At 41.3% G+C, this 16,069-nt stretch overlaps 1 protein-coding gene across 1 annotated transcript; it reads left to right on the top strand.

Annotated features, from left to right (window-relative positions):
- The first annotated feature begins 798 nt into the window (after positions 1–798).
- Positions 799–10,320, top strand: LOC121201445 (G protein-activated inward rectifier potassium channel 1-like). The gene is made up of 3 exons (XM_041067281.1): positions 799–1,467; positions 9,036–9,252; positions 9,647–10,320. Exons 1-3 carry the CDS (start codon positions 799–801, stop codon positions 10,318–10,320), a joined length of 1,560 nt encoding a protein of 519 aa, XP_040923215.1.
- The last annotated feature ends 5,749 nt before the right edge of the window (positions 10,321–16,069 follow it).

Here is a 16,069-nt window from a genome sequence, read left to right on the forward strand (position 1 = left end):
GTTTACTTCCACTGCAGTAACACTAGGGGGAACCAAATAGCCGCCAATCACCACAACTACTTCAAAAACAGTTTTATAGTACGGCTTTTTTCCCCTCAAGATAGAGACAATAGGGTAACAGGAAACAAATGCCAGTAATGTGAGGGGAAAATGTAATCAAAGATTTGAAGATTGTTTACGGTTGATTTCACTCTTACGTCGTTTGCTCTCTCTGATGCTCTTTTGGGTACATGCCAAAATCATTTCCCTCCCTGTAACCCCACATCAGCTCCCCCACCCCTCTAGTGAAAGAGAAATTTGCCACCCGTGCTGCAGTTCCTCTCCAGTCTTTAATCTGAAGTCACTCCTACCAGAGCGTGTTCCCTCAGGGAGAAGTGCGCACTGTAGCCTGCTATTCACATTCAAAGGGTTACTGAATAGCAGCAACTCAGTGGATCTACCAAGGACAGACCTTTGATGGTTCTTCTGAATGCAGCTTTTGTTTGCAATGTAATTCTGAATGTGTGCATTTATTTCTTCATTTTTTTTTCATGCATGCATGAGACCTGGACGGAAAAGTTGGCACCTGCAGGAGATTCCTTTGCGTAAAGGACCCAGTCTGAATCATGTATTGCGCAGAATCTCTGCTCACTTACGATTAATTTACAGGAGAGAAGCGCATCTCCATCTCACAGGATGCGAGTCGCGCGCTGACTGTTACTGCATGGTTTTGGGCAGGGGGTCTGCTACCAAACTTGCGTAAAGAGCCCGATTCTGCACAAGTATTGATTGCTTGTCACAAGCAGGGGATTTAAAAAGATGTCAGCCATAAGGAGGAAATTTGGAGAAGACTACCAGGTGGTGAACACCAACCGGGGCATGACTTTTTCCGCCCCGGTGAAGAGAAAGAGACAGCGGTTTGTGGAGAAGAACGGTCGCTGCAACGTCCAGCACGGTAACCTTGGAGGAGAGACCAGCCGGTACATCTCCGATCTCTTCACCACGCTGGTGGATCTCAAGTGGCGCTGGAACCTGCTCATCTTCATCCTCACTTACACAGTTGCATGGCTTGTCATGGCATCAATGTGGTGGGTGATCGCCTACATCCGCGGCGACCTGAGCCACGGCGGCCACGACTCGTCCTACACCCCGTGCGTCGCCAACGTGTACAACTTTCCCTCCGCGTTTTTGTTTTTCATCGAGACCGAGGCGACCATCGGATACGGCTACCGCTACATCACAGAAAAGTGCCCGGAGGGTATCATCCTCTTCCTCTTCCAGTCGCTGCTGGGGTCCATCGTGGACGCCTTCCTCATCGGCTGCATGTTCATTAAGATGTCGCAGCCGAAGAAGCGCGCTGAGACGCTGATGTTCAGCCAGGACGCGGTCATTTCGCAGCGGGACGGGAAGTTGTGTCTCATGTTCCGGGTGGGGAACCTGCGGAACAGCCATATGGTGTCCGCGCAGATCAGGTGCAAACTCATCAAGGTAGGCTACAGGTTATACAGCGGAGGATCGCGACATCTCCAAAATCACTAAATAAGTAGGCACACTTTGGCGCAGTGAGCATCATCTCCCTCTTGTTCCATCTCAACTCTTGAAATGCCATTATCAAGGCTGCGACTAATTGACAGTCACGTAATTTGTTCTGAAATTGCTCATTATGTTTTATGAGTGCTTTCCAAGTCATGCATTGAATTTCCATTCATCTCCAGAAATGATTGCGTTCCCTGAGGGTTCCTATGGTTTGCAGAGAGGCTATGGTTTTAACATGAGGCTCCAACATAAAATGCATTTTAATGAGTGACCATCTACATTTACCCTCCCCTGCAGCAACTACTTCATTGTTGGATTTATCATGAGCACAGTCTTCCCCTACTTTCTGCTTTCCCTCCTCTTCATCACCAGCCAGGGTCATCACAAACTGCCCCCCCTCAGTCAGCAGAATGGCTGTCAGTGGGCTGTATATCTAAGTTCAGCCTCTGCTTCAACTGTCCACAGATGAGATGAATGGGCCTCCAGGGGACAGTAGGTGGGAAACTACGCTTATTGACTAAAAGATCTATTGAACCTATTCCTTTACTTAGTGGGCCACAGTGAGGTAAAGACTGTATTTCCTGAGGCTGCTCTTGCCTAAAGACAAAAATGCCACTAATCTGAAGCATTGAGTGCTCCACAAGACCTTTGTGTAAAGTGCATGCAGCTTTGCGTGTTGAAAGAATCCTGTTGTGCATTTTATGTATAAGTCTTGCATTTGCTCCTCGTAGCAGACACATACATGAGAGCTGGTTTTCTGCTGTCCAAACATTACCAGATATCTGAAGGACAGTGGTGCTCTGCTGTGACAGGGAGAGTTAGTCGTGCTTTTGTCGTCCATTAGCATGGTGATCTCAAGTGACAGTTTACTTTTTGAACCTCAAGGGAGAGTCACCAGAAAGCTCCCAGTGTGTTCGTATCACCATTAGTGCATTAATATGGTCATACTTGATGCTATGGGCGGAGCTCTGATTTTACCCAGGCATATAATATATAAAGTATCATTTTCTGACCAGTCTCTGGCCTTTTCCCTTTGACCAGGGTAAAATTACCCCCCCGAAATGGTGCCCATTAGAGAAATAAAAGTCACTCAGTTTAACACATTAAAAGCCATGATTAAATAACTTATTATTGCTAATGTTTCAGCTCTCTTTAGGATGATTTTTATTTCATTTCATTATCATTTGCTTTGTAATGAATAGCCCAGAAATTCAAAGAAAAATATGGTGCGTTAATTGCAAGGCCCAAATGCAACATCATCAACTTTTCTCCCTCCAGAGAGGACAATAGTTTCATTCAGACTATTTAATATTCTGTTATAGTCGCCTGTAACTTCTGCTGCTCTCGTTCCATTAATTCAAAAGTAATGAAAGCAGTTGGATGGGCACCCCTGGGGCATGCTGTCATGTTTGACCTCGGTCAAATTTGCCTGCACAGTGATTGTTCCAATATTACAGATATTTCCTTAGTAGAATTACCTCTTTTTATGGCACATGGGGCCATTTCACATTTATTGTGAAAGAGGAATTGCTGGGATAGTTTAAATTATGTTCTGTATTTGATTCCACAACACAGTACGACAACTCTGAGCTCAAATTTGCACCTAATCAGTTCTTATTCATAACATTCAAAGCAGAACACACCACTACAACTGCTGCAGTACAGTTGCAGAGTAGATACACAATGGATAACCAGTACTTTGCCTACACTGTACATTACTCAATCTTGCCTTTACCTCTAAGGTCTTCTTTAATTAAATGAACCAGCCTGATAGTAAAATAATCACTGCAAACCTAAATACAGTAGGAACATTTCGTGGTATGAAGTGCTTTCACCTGTCTGTTTTTCTGATTTCAAACAGTCCTTGGCTTTCTTTCAGAAATCAGTTGATTAGATTTAGGTGATAGTCCTGATCTTGGATTTCTGCCAGTAAATGATGATCTTTTAAATGATCACTGAATCATTGTTTAAGCCACAGCTATTCATGTGTTGGTGGAAGGCCAGGCATCCAGGACTCTCCTAATTGGCTGCCAAAGAGTATCACATTCAGTGCCATCAATCATGTTCAGAGAACAAACAGTAAACAATCAAAACATGCTCTCTAAATTCACTTTTATCCAGTGTGGTTTAATATTTTGATATTCTGGTTTAAACGTGCTGTTAAAAAAGGCGACTGCGTGCAGGACACCACTGCAGCATTGCTGCTGAATAGATGCAGTGTTCTAAAGTGTCTTTTAATGTATATTAAAGTGATGTTTTAGAGCCCATAAATCTATGCTATTGTGGTGTCAGACAGCACAGCGTACAGTGGGGTATTGCAGAGTAAACTGACTCTACATCACCCTGTAGTACTGTACCTGCACTGTGGAAACAAAACCATGGCATGTTTTCAGGTAACACGCAGCTCAAGGTCACTGTCAGATGGGTTGCTCACAGGGCTGACTGGAGAAATGAAGCATGCTGCAGTAAATCCTAATGATGGAGCTGTGTAAACCCACTGTGGCATGGCACCTGCCATCAATTGTCAGGGATAGGCATGGGTTGTAAATTCTTATGGGACTTGGATACTCTGGAATTTGCCAAAAATTAAAGTTGGTCAAGTCCTTGATCAGAACTCGGGCTATTTACAAAGTGATTATTATACAGGAATGCAGCTATACCTGCTCATGTTTGTTTGCTTAAAATAGATGGTATGTATGTGATAAGCAACTCCAATAAGCACATTCTAGCGGAGCGTATTTTGGGGGTAGTATTTTTATTCTTTTCAACTTAATTTTTTTCAGAATTTTTCACACTTAGCCAGGAAGCAGCAATAGAAGACCACTGGCATTATGCTTCCTTTTGCTATCATCATCAGTGGCAATTTTATTTTAAAAGACCCAAAAAATCCAGCACATTCTCATCTACTAATTATTAATGTATCACCAGCAAACATGTACAGTAGGTAATGCTGCTGGTACCTTGTCCTTGTGATTGATGTTTTTTTCCTGCTACGTTTACATTCTATATGATTTGCCCACATGAATTTTACAAGTCGAAGCACGGCGGACAGGTCTAAATACTACACAACACCAGCCTTGGCCACAAAAAAGGCCAGTCGAGACACACGAACCTGAGAGGTAGCAAATGTAAAAACATGTTATCGTTGTTGTTTAATCCAGAATTGATTAAAGTTGCAGTTGTGTCATCTAAATCTTTAGATTTCCTCCACTGATGGCAACGTACATATTCAAATTTTAAGCAGAATTTTTTATGCATCCGGGTTTGTACCTGAACCAGACATTTTCTAACACAACTGTCAAGATTGTCAATGGGAGGAATGAATGGGACTTTTAACTCTGGAAACCATGGGAGCCTGAAATATCTCCTCACAACGCTATGCTATGCTAACGTCAGATAAAGTGATCGACAGAGTGTGGGAGTTTCTGATCCCACACACATGACAATAAGCCTGTCTGGAAGGCAAGAAGTTTCTAGTAATTGTTACCTGCTGGGGAGTATTTTGGTAAAAAATACATGAAAGGCACTTATTTTCAAAACGGATGTAGATGTAGCCACATTCAAAAGAACCAGGTCTTTTGACTGGGAATTATATTTCATTAGATAATATTTTATTTCCAAATTTTGTGTCAAGAGTCACTAAGTTGTGCCTACAATTCAATTTGTGACTTTCTTTTTTTTTTTTAAACATTATCCTTTGTCAGGACAGTGTGTTATTCTATATCTATAATGTATATTAACTTAAAAAGATAACCTTGAATTTCCATTAATATTAATGCAGATTTCATTAATAAACCAATAGAATGCAGTGGTGCACTGACTCCTGCAGCACTGGCAGAATGTGATTTTAAAACAGACAAACGTGTTTGCATCTGGTTTGCCAGCAGTGCATGGAGGAAACACCCTCATTCTAACAAGAGGAAAAAAATGCTCAGACAAGAGACAAAGTAAACAGCGGCAATGTGGCAAAGAGGACCGAAACAAAAAGATAGAGAGACAGACGGAGAGAGTGGCGGCTGGGCGGAGCTCATCAATGTCAGCAGAAGCTCGTCGCAGTAGGTTGGTCCACAGCGGGAGATAAGTGATAAGGGCTAGCAGTAACAGATAGACAGGCATGGATGCAGGCGTTAGCTAGACAGACAGGCAGACATGTCAGCATGACTCGCCACATCTGCTACTGTCTAACTCTGAAGGACAAGCAGAAAGAGACGAAGGAGGAGGAGAAGAAAGACAGAAAGAGAGACGGATGAATTGGCTTTTATGTCGAAAGATTGGGAACGGCAGCTCAAATGTGATGTCCGTGTGAGCTTTATGTTTGATGCCCAGCTCAAAGTTCAAAGGCTCCAGCTGGACACACATGGGCACATGCACACAAACACACAGTTGCATAAAAGATACACAAACAGGACAAATGTGCACGCCACACACTTGTTTAACTTTTGCTGTCAGTTTGTGTTTCTTTGCATCTCTCCCTCTCTCTCTCTCTCGCACACACATATACACACACACACTGTCAACTGAGGAGGAAGTGAGTCACCAGGGATAGGGCCTGCTTTCACTCAACCTGAATCTCAGGTGGCTTGGTAAATTAAGCACTCCCTCTATATCAGGTCCTCTTCCAAAGGCCATTAATTTCCCCCTTGTGGCACTGACTGTTTAGCGGCAGAAAGAGAACACACAAGGCTTTCACCTTGTTAAAACCATTTAGCATCAAGCAGATTTCTCCTTCCTTGACAGAGGTGTAATTTTGTTGCAATACTACGGTGCTAGTCAATGGAGCCATGAACAGTATCTGGAAAAAAAAAGCAGCTTCACTTTTATGACTAGAATGGCTTAAATATAACTTCCCAGGAAATTGGTTTCCAATCTCAGTGACTTGAGGGAGCATTGCTGACAAATGGGACACCTGCCTGCAGCATCTCAATGACAATTTACATTTTGAAATGATTGGGTGAAATAAATAAATAGGCTTTTAAAAGCCCCTCCCACTTATAGAAGGAATCTTTTCCAGAAGCAGAGATCAACAGTAATGTGCAAAAAGCAACTGCAAACGTATCACACTTGTATTTAAATGTCATGAAATCCTGAATTTTGCCAGTTTTTGGCACCTTATGTCTCAGTGATGCTGCAGGATGTACTACTGTAAGTACTAGCTTATCACATTAGATTTCCTATCAGTGCATATGAAAATATGAAAGGGAAATCTGAGCTACCTAAAGGAGCAACATTGAGATAGACATTTCACAAATGAATGTGAGGCATCACAATGACAACAAAGTGAACTTGTGGGATTTTATCATTTTACTTGTTTCAACAATACCCTGCAGACTAGTAGGTTAAAGGACAGACATAAATATATATATGTGTGTGTGTGTGTGTGCGCATCGCTTTCCGAGTTTTATCCTTATTTAACTTCAGTAGACATGCAACATAGGCTCCCTGTCTACAGATTTCGGGAACACCCATCTCTGACACAGCATGATGGGTGACGCTTTCCCTCACTAAGGCGAGCCAGAGATCTGTGGGCACAGACGTCTTCCTGTGAAATGTCACATCCTTCTGTCCTCAACATCACTGTGAATACAAATGACAGTCTGTTTGCCATCTGTGGACCAAGTGGCTCCTCACTCAAAGGGCCAGGGAGACTACTCTGCATACAAGTTAACAGGAGGCGACAGGTAGAAGTATCTGAATTGAGCCATAGAGGAATAGAGCGTGGTTTAGGTTATAAATGTTATCTTCTAGGACAGGGAATTTCATTTTCTTTTTCTTTCTTTTTTATTCACTCATGTTGATAGTGGAATTCATATGGGTTTCAGCAGGGTTTTTATCTTTTCCCTCTGGGTGAAACAAACACCTTCTCCTTTGTAAATCATTCATTCTTGACATATCAACTGGAGTAAGAGGCTTGCATTTGACAGGACAAGAGGTTTCATAAGCTCTACGTTTCCTTTTTTCCACTTCCTTGAGCCTCCTTCCTAATTCCATGTTTTAATTTAACAGCTACTTTATTTGATTGAGCGTGGTTTCTCAAGAGCGAGCACTAGTGTCTTCTCCATAATCTAATGATACTTGTCTTTGAGGCCAGGCTCCTACAGAGAGTTTTTAAGTACTCTAATGTGCTTGCAGTGAGGAGGAGCATACAGAGTAAATGATTATGCCCAAGTGTCTTAAAATATGAATGTTACCAATATTCATGTTGTCTGACAGAAATGTGGAGGAGGTGGGAGACCACTGTTTTTCACACCCTTACTCTCACCTTTACCCTGCACGTCTACCAGTCAGTGCACAGATGACAACATCAAGTGTTGTTCTTCCCCTTGGTGTATTGTTCCACTTTCTATCACTATATGTCAAAAATATGTCAAAAAACCCTTTTGGTATATTTTAAAAATCAAAAACTACCCATTTTCTGCGAAAAAAAAAACAACCCAAAAAATATTTTCTTGATGACTCATCCTGCTCTCAGAGACAAATAAATATTCCACCTTACAAAATGTCATCATAGATTTTTGGGGAGATTCAACCATCCCCTCCCATTTTACAAAACATGCAGGTTTGTCAAACCAGCTCTAAAGCAACTGTGTCACTGGTGTGTGTTTGGGCGCCATCATTTTGTAAGACCATCAATATGAAACACAGGCCCGAAGATAAAAACATGTCCTTCTTCTTTATCCCTTTCCTCTCTAAGTGAGACGATGGAGGCAACCCTGAACAGCCACAATCACGTCCAGTTTACAGGCTTTGTCCCAACTGCTTTTCTGCCCTAAAATCATTTCCCTCCTCACTTTAACTCCGATCCCAACATCCTATTTCACATGGAACCATGTCAAATCACAGAGGAAAATTACCTTCTCAAAGCTATTTCATGGGACCCTTAACACAGCTTCAGTTACATTTCCATCAGGCTTCCTCCTGCAAAAAATACATACAAATGTATACAGTATCTGTAAGGAGGTATTGGATGAAAAATGTCCAAGTGGCGCAAATTATCCAACAGAGAAAAGAAATCTGCCCTGGCTGGTGCAGTGGGCCTTGTAGACTGCACACTAGCCATTCCCTGGGGTATGTGGATAAAAGCTTTTATATTTTCTGCCAACAACAAAGCAATGCTGTGAATTTTTTTAAGGGATTCCATTCACTGATATAATGTTATTCATACCTGCCATCCATCAGGAACACCTGCTTTGTTGACTATTTTTGTCAGATGCCAGTGGTACTTCCTCCGTTGAGCTTTACCCAGCCGACAACAGACGGATCCATGAAACAGGGCAATAATGACTGTGCCTGCACCACTTGAAGATACCTGGTGGAAAATTCAAAGGATGACATTTAAATCACATAACTTAAATATTTCTGTTTCAATGTCATTCATCTCACAATTAGGTATTCAGTTGCAAATAAGATTCAAATTATTATTGTTGCTTCCATAGCCCTTCCAAAGTTGAAAGAATTATCCTGAATTATTGCTCGTGAGTAAAAATGTAAATGTATTATGTCCTGGTTGTTTGTGTTTCCAGTCCCGGCAGACCCCTGAGGGTGAATTCCTGCCCCTGGACCAATGTGAACTGGACGTGGGTTTTGGGACGGGGGCGGACCAGCTATTCTTGGTGTCGCCTCTAACCATCTGCCATGAAATCAACACCAAGAGCCCGTTCTTCGATCTGTCGCAGCGCTCTCTCATGAACGAACAGTTTGAGATTGTTGTCATCCTAGAAGGCATTGTGGAAACCACTGGTTAGGGCAAATCTTCTATATTTATTTTTTTCTTTTTTCTATTTATAATAACTTTGAATAACCACCCCTTTGCCTAATCATTTGTTTCATCATCATTTAGTCTGTGGCATAGAGCATTACTCAGTAATATAAAATAAAATATTTAAGAGAATATTTAATTTCAGTCTTTAAATATTCAATAGCACAAGCTCTTCTCCGTCTCTGTCATTATTTTTCTTCATATTTCTGTCTCCCTTTTCCCCGAAAGGAATTCTCCACTTTTCATTTCTGTTCCCTGTCTGTCCGTATTTACTTAATAACCAGGTTTCTACAGTTTTCTTCATGATGTCACCTTTTTGTCTCTTTCTTGTCTGTAAATATTCCTCCAAAATAATGTCTCTTCTCTCCATCGTAGGTATGACGTGCCAGGCGAGAACATCTTACACTGAGGATGAAGTCTTGTGGGGTCATCGTTTTCTCCCCGTCATGTCACTGGAAGAGGGCTTCTTCAGAGTTGACTATTCCCAGTTCCACAACACATTTGAGGTCCCTACACCTCCTTACAGTGTCAAAGAGCAGGAGGAGAAATCCTCTGTGACGTCACCCAACCAACTGCCTGTTGCACCCACCCCCTCCTCTCCTCTGCTGGGCAATGGTGGCCGTGGAGGCCGCAGGGAGAGGCTCCTATCAGCCGACTACGCAGACCACGCAGAGGACCAAGCCTCTAGACTGCCCAGCAAACTCCAGCGCATGAGCTCCACCAAGGAGGAGCACCTCTGGAGGGGGCTGAAGACAGGGTCAGCCTTGCCAGGGGGGAAGGCCTCCAGCACGGGAGACCTGCCGCTTAGTATTCAGAGGCTGAGGTCCAGCTCCATCCCGGTGGCGAGGCAAGGACAGCTGGAGGAGCAGGTCCAGCTGTTGTCCTTGGATGGAGATGCAGAGGAGGGTGACCTGGAGAAACACAGACTGCCAGCAGCTGTTAGCACCATTGCTGCTCCAATCCCCACACCAATACAGATCCCCTTGGTAGGGAGTCGGCCAGAGGACAACCTGCCCCCCAAACTGCGCAGAATGAATGCTGACCGCTGACTTCTGCAGTGTACCTTTAAGACAAAAAAGACATTTTGAAACTGAATCAGGCTTGATGGGCATTGTACATAAATAAAGACTACTGTGATATAAGTTTTATTTTTTCCTGCAGATTTTTTCCAGTATTTTACAACTTAATTACAGGCTCTCTACTAAGTTGTCCATTGCCACAAATAGAAGGACAACACTAATAAGCCATCCATCCGCTCATACTGTGAGTCATTTTTGATAGATCACCATCTGTGCCCCCTACTGACTTTTAACACTTCTGCCCTTGTGCTTGTTTCTTTCACTTCTGTTCATCGAGTTGCATAAAAGACTTTATCACCTCACACGACACCTTTTCAGAATTAAGCAAGCACCGAAGTGGCAGTAATAAAGAAAACTGACCTGAACTGACTGTTCACTAAACCCCTCTACCAAACAGTGATTGTCCAAGCATAGCTTAGAAACCATAACTAGGTTTTGGCAGGCCTGACATGCTTTGGATTTCTCCTCATGCCTCAAGCTGTGCACATGGGGCTGTAGTAAGCGTGGTTCTCAACATTTACAGAATTTGGACAATGGTGTCTTTCTTTTAACCTTCCCAAACCAAAAACACAAGATACAAATGTGCAGTGGTATCCAAACACTGCTTAAAGGCCACATAATTAACAAATTATTTATGGTGGTCTGCGGTGTTAAAGTTTTTTTTTTTTTTTTTTTTTAAAGCCCATGACTAGCACATCCACTTTGTAGTATTTTCTCACTGTGTGGGTGCTGATCCTGGAAGTTGTTAGAGTTTAGACTGACTTTAGTGGCCGCACCCAGCTCTTTACTTAATTTGGGGAATGTTACACACTATTACCCCAAGCCAATGCCACCCGAGACAGTGTCGTGTTGACCAAACACAGGAGTATTCATAGTTGTATTCATCCCAAAAGCCTTTTCTTTTATAACTTTAAAAATGAAAACAGACTGTGTGAAAATACAAACTAGTATGTAAGCTAAGCAGCCAAATGGTTATGTAAGAAGTCTGACTTTTTCCTTAACACACTTAACTCTCACAGCACAAGAGCAAAGCTATTTCTTTTGTCACATAATCATCTACATATATAGCCAGCAAGTGTATATTTGAGAGCCTTTAACATAGATTGAAAAAGTTAAGAGTTTTTTCAGCCAACTCATGGACCTAAAGTTAGCTTAATTAGCTAGCTAATGTACTAAATTGATTAAATAGAAATGAGAGACTTGCTTTTGTCTACCTCTGTCTGAAATCAAGGACCCATTGTTTCTAAAATTACTGAGAATTTCGAGTCATAAACGTGCTACCGTTATCACTGTAAACTGCATGCTTTGTGACAACGAAAGCTTGACAGGCGCGGGGCTTTGCGAACTTTCACTCAACCTGCACTGGGTTAAAAATTCAGAAAAACACTGATACACGAGTCAGGTTGATACACTACATTTATTTATCACTTAGAATATTTATTTGAATGCACAATTTAGTTGTATCTTTACTACTGTACAATTTTAACTATTTTTTACCCTTTGATGCAGTGTTTGCATTGACCCACTATACGCATGGGTGACCAAATGTAATCACTTATCAGTTTTGGACTATGGACTGAATTATTTCATCATGAACTGATTTATCCAATGTAAAACAAATATCTGGGAATGCAGGGATGTCAACATCAGGTGACACATGTATTATTGCCAATATAAAGGTAGGATCAATCTTCATACTGCAACTGATAATAAATTCTTTGAAATCACAACTGTGTCTATGAGTACATATTTTTTTTCCATGTGGAACATGCTGCATCACCTTTTCTGTGGGACTCCACTCACGTATTTGCTGACTGTGTTCAACATTTAAACACCCAGAGGTATATCAGCCAGCAGAATGCAGCAGCAGCTCATGTGTCGCCTGCTGCGATGGTTAAACCAACATTCATCAATTATTAAAACCTTAAATGTGAGTGTGAGAAGCTTCTATTCTGAAGCAAGAAGGCAAGAGTTCAGGGTGAAACACACATCTGTTAAAACCATAAAAACGTTAACAAGTGAACATATTTACTCCTTCCTCTGTTAACTTGCAATCAAAGCCTTTAACTTACTCCACTGAGCAGATGATTTTAGTTGTCCTGATGCTGACAGACATCAGTGGCACTTGGCTCATTTTGTCTTGATTGTAGCTATTGAGATGGAAGTGCTCTAAATCATGGCGATTTTCCAGACATTACACATCTGAGGATGTCCACAGCTAATTAGTCATACTGAAAAGAATAGCAGAAAACAGAAATTTGATTATGTAACTCGTTGACAGTACAAAATGACCTCTGTCCAGCTTTAGATAAAATTAACTCAGATAAATGATTGGGGAGAAGAATAAATCACAGACCATTCTTCACACAGACATAATACTGTATAATGATGGATTCAGCTGTAAAGGAAAATCTGTTTTGCTTGTTCCTCTGTCATTAAATTGTGCTTGGGAAATGGATTAGTCTAATTTTCACTTCAATGGCACTTCCTCAGTGGAATGAATATTACATCTATTAAAAAAAAAACATACTATATCTGTAAGAATTGGCTACTGTAATGTCACACCTGAATCAGACTGTAAAATTGTCCTTATATGCCTCTGATTATGCCTCTGATTTTTCTATGTTGTACACTCAATGCAGATCCAAATAAGCATCACGTCATACTGAAAATTTTAGCGAGCAGGTGTACCCCATTAAATAACCTAGGTATATAATCACATGCCCAAGTCCATCAGACACATCAGCATCCAGAGTGGTCTGATGCTGATGTTGTCGAATTATTGGTTAATTTTTCAGACACTTTTAACAGTTTGAAACTATGAATAATCAGTGTAATGCCTCTTCACAAGCCCATGTTCCAGTTTCCAGTAGGCTCATTCATGTTTACAAGCGCTGAAGTCATTGTCATGTATAGTCTAAAGTTGCATTTGTATGCCACCACAGAGGCACATGTGGGTGCAGAGCGTGACTGTGTATGTCTGCATGTTTATCTGTGCGCACAGGGAAACACAGCGAGAAGCTCTCAGGAGGAGCACGGCGATCAGATCACACATCCACATTGACCAGATGCTCATCCATAGTCAATGAGCATAAAAATTGTCGCTTCTGTAAAGCACTGCGCCATTAGCTTTGTGAGCTGGACAAGCTTGTGAAGTGAGAGATCATCTAGGATGTGAAGATGGAGCTCTGTTGTATTTTGACCTCTTGACATGGATGCGGTCATTTACAGGCAACGGCAGCTATGAATAAACATGTATCTATGAGCTGATATCACTTTGAAAGTGTAAAGTGAGTTTGTTCTCACTGATGAAGAGACCATCAAGCTACTGAACAAGTTGGAGTGGGAGTTTCCCTCCCTCACTAGACAATAGACACTTTCTCTTACTGTAAATACACAGCACTTCTTTCTGTCACATATCAGTTTTCAAAACAGAGAGAAATATTACGGATTTAGAATCTTCAACACAAATGATTGTTTAAATTAGTTTCCAGTACCAGATGATATTTCATGAAACAGAAAATGTCCAAATGTTCATGAGAGAACAAACCAGATTTTAAAATTTCCTTTTGATCACCACGAGAGGCCAGAGTGAGCATCTTTCACTCATGGCGTCAGCTGTGTTGTGCCCACAGGCTCGCTCTGGGCAGCCTAGGTAAACAGTGTTTAGCTCTCCCCTGCAGAATCTCAATTGCTTTTCTTTCTTTGCTTTCTCCACGAGTCACCATACATCAGTTCAATTGCTGTTTATTGCTGTGGTGTCCTTTCAGCTAAAATTCCAGACTGAGGAGTGTAAGAATTAGTTTAGGTGCCTTTATATGAAGAAAGCATTCCCCACTTGAAAAATGCCTGTTTCAAGATCAATTTCTCTCCGCTTTTTTACATCTACTGGAAAAAACTGCAGACTTTAAAAGCAATGCAACCTCCCAGATATTTTTTAACTATGGACTTACATTGTCAGCAGTATTATGACCAAAAGTTTTTAACAAAATAAAATGTTCTCAACCCAGTGTTTGAGATAAACCCGAATAATAAAAGAATGCAGTTTGTTTCTCTGGGACAGGGATCAGTTTGACATGGTTGGTACAGCACCTTCTCTCACAATTATGAAACCAGCATGGGAGGTTGTCGCATCCTGTTTCTGAGGCAGGTCATGCTTCCCGGGATGACACTGATTGAAATCTGCTCAGAGTGAGAGCTCAACATGTGCCTGCCTTATTACCAGCCCCGTCACTCCATTACAGAGTGACAGAATCTTATTACATGTCCCTTCTTGGCATCCTAATTGGGTTTTCCCACTAAGACTTTTTTTTTTTTTTTTTTTTTAAACCTCTGAATTACAATCCTAGCACCGTCAATAGGACATCACTCAGTGCACATTAGCAGATGATACACCTGGAGAGTGAGTGCTGCTGCTTTGAATGAGTAATTGTCTTCACAGGGCTTTCTTTGCTTTAAATGGAAGGGTTCCTGAATTGTTTAACACTTTAGTGCAGAGTTAGTGAGGAAGACAGAATCATTTATGGTCTGACTCAAACTGCTACATGACTGAAAATTTATGAGCATGTTCGTCTCTTGTGAAAAGCGTGCTTGTCTAATAAATATTTGATTGATCTTTTAATAAGTGAAAAGCACTGCTTTGGGGGAAGACATTCCTGCTTAAATGAGTGACTTCATCTGTCTACGAGCAACACTAGACAAAAAAGATATCTGAAATATTGTAGGTGAAATACTATGCCTGAGAGCTACAGCGGTGCACAGATGCAAGAAAAAGTAATTGTTTTTTATTATTTTTTCGGTGACAAACTTAATGATTTGGTTACAGAAAAAAGGTGTCCTTTGTCTGCTTTTGAATCTTTGCTAAGCTGCAAACTGAATTTCTTTCAAGGTGTGTATTGCTCATCTTTCAAATCATTCAAATAAATTGCAGTCTTTTCTGTCACTCTCCCACACACCAGCTCGGCTACAAGGCTTAATTTGGGTGAGACCTTCAGTGAGTGACAAAGACATCATTTTCCTGTCTTTGATATGCAGGAAAAAAAAAGCGGCTCCAGGTCTTGAAAACCTCGTCCAACTAAAACTAAAACCTTTGATCTTCCTAAAGGCCTTGCACTGCTCACTTAGTTTGCAGTCTTCATCATATTAATTCATCTTCCCCCCTCTGGATTACCTAAGTAACTCATTCAGTAAATAACGTGGGATAATTTAGTAATCTTCAAAGAGAGGCTCGAGAACTAAGACTTGTTCGTGTCCCAGAAAATTTACATATTTCCAGAAAATTTACATATTTTCTGGGACACAAAGATGTCTCAGCTCCTCTTATTGATTTCCTTCATCCACACAACTTTTAGACAGGAGGGTTTTGTCTGAACTGTGACACATGAAAAGTCAGCTAATCATTGTCTGTGTCATTTGGAAGGATGAAAGTGTAATTTTCCTCGGCGCAAGAAGAGACACGCACACAAACATCTGAATATGACAAGCATCCAAATACTGAGAATAATACAACACAGCTGGTTGCTTTTCAAACTTCTAACTCCAACTTTAAGTCTGCCTCAGTCTGATTTATCAACCCACAGTAAGTGGGTACCAAATTCAGTTGGCTTTAATATTCTCTACCCGGTTAGTATCTGTGAGATTTGTTCAGGTGTATCCTATTAAATTAAACTGCTTCCAACACAAATAAATCTGATTAGCTGAGCAAACAGACTTATTCAGA

The sequence above is a fragment of the Toxotes jaculatrix genome, chromosome 21 (genome assembly GCF_017976425.1).
Source record: "Toxotes jaculatrix isolate fToxJac2 chromosome 21, fToxJac2.pri, whole genome shotgun sequence".
In the NCBI taxonomy this organism is placed as follows: Eukaryota; Metazoa; Chordata; class Actinopteri; family Toxotidae; genus Toxotes; species Toxotes jaculatrix.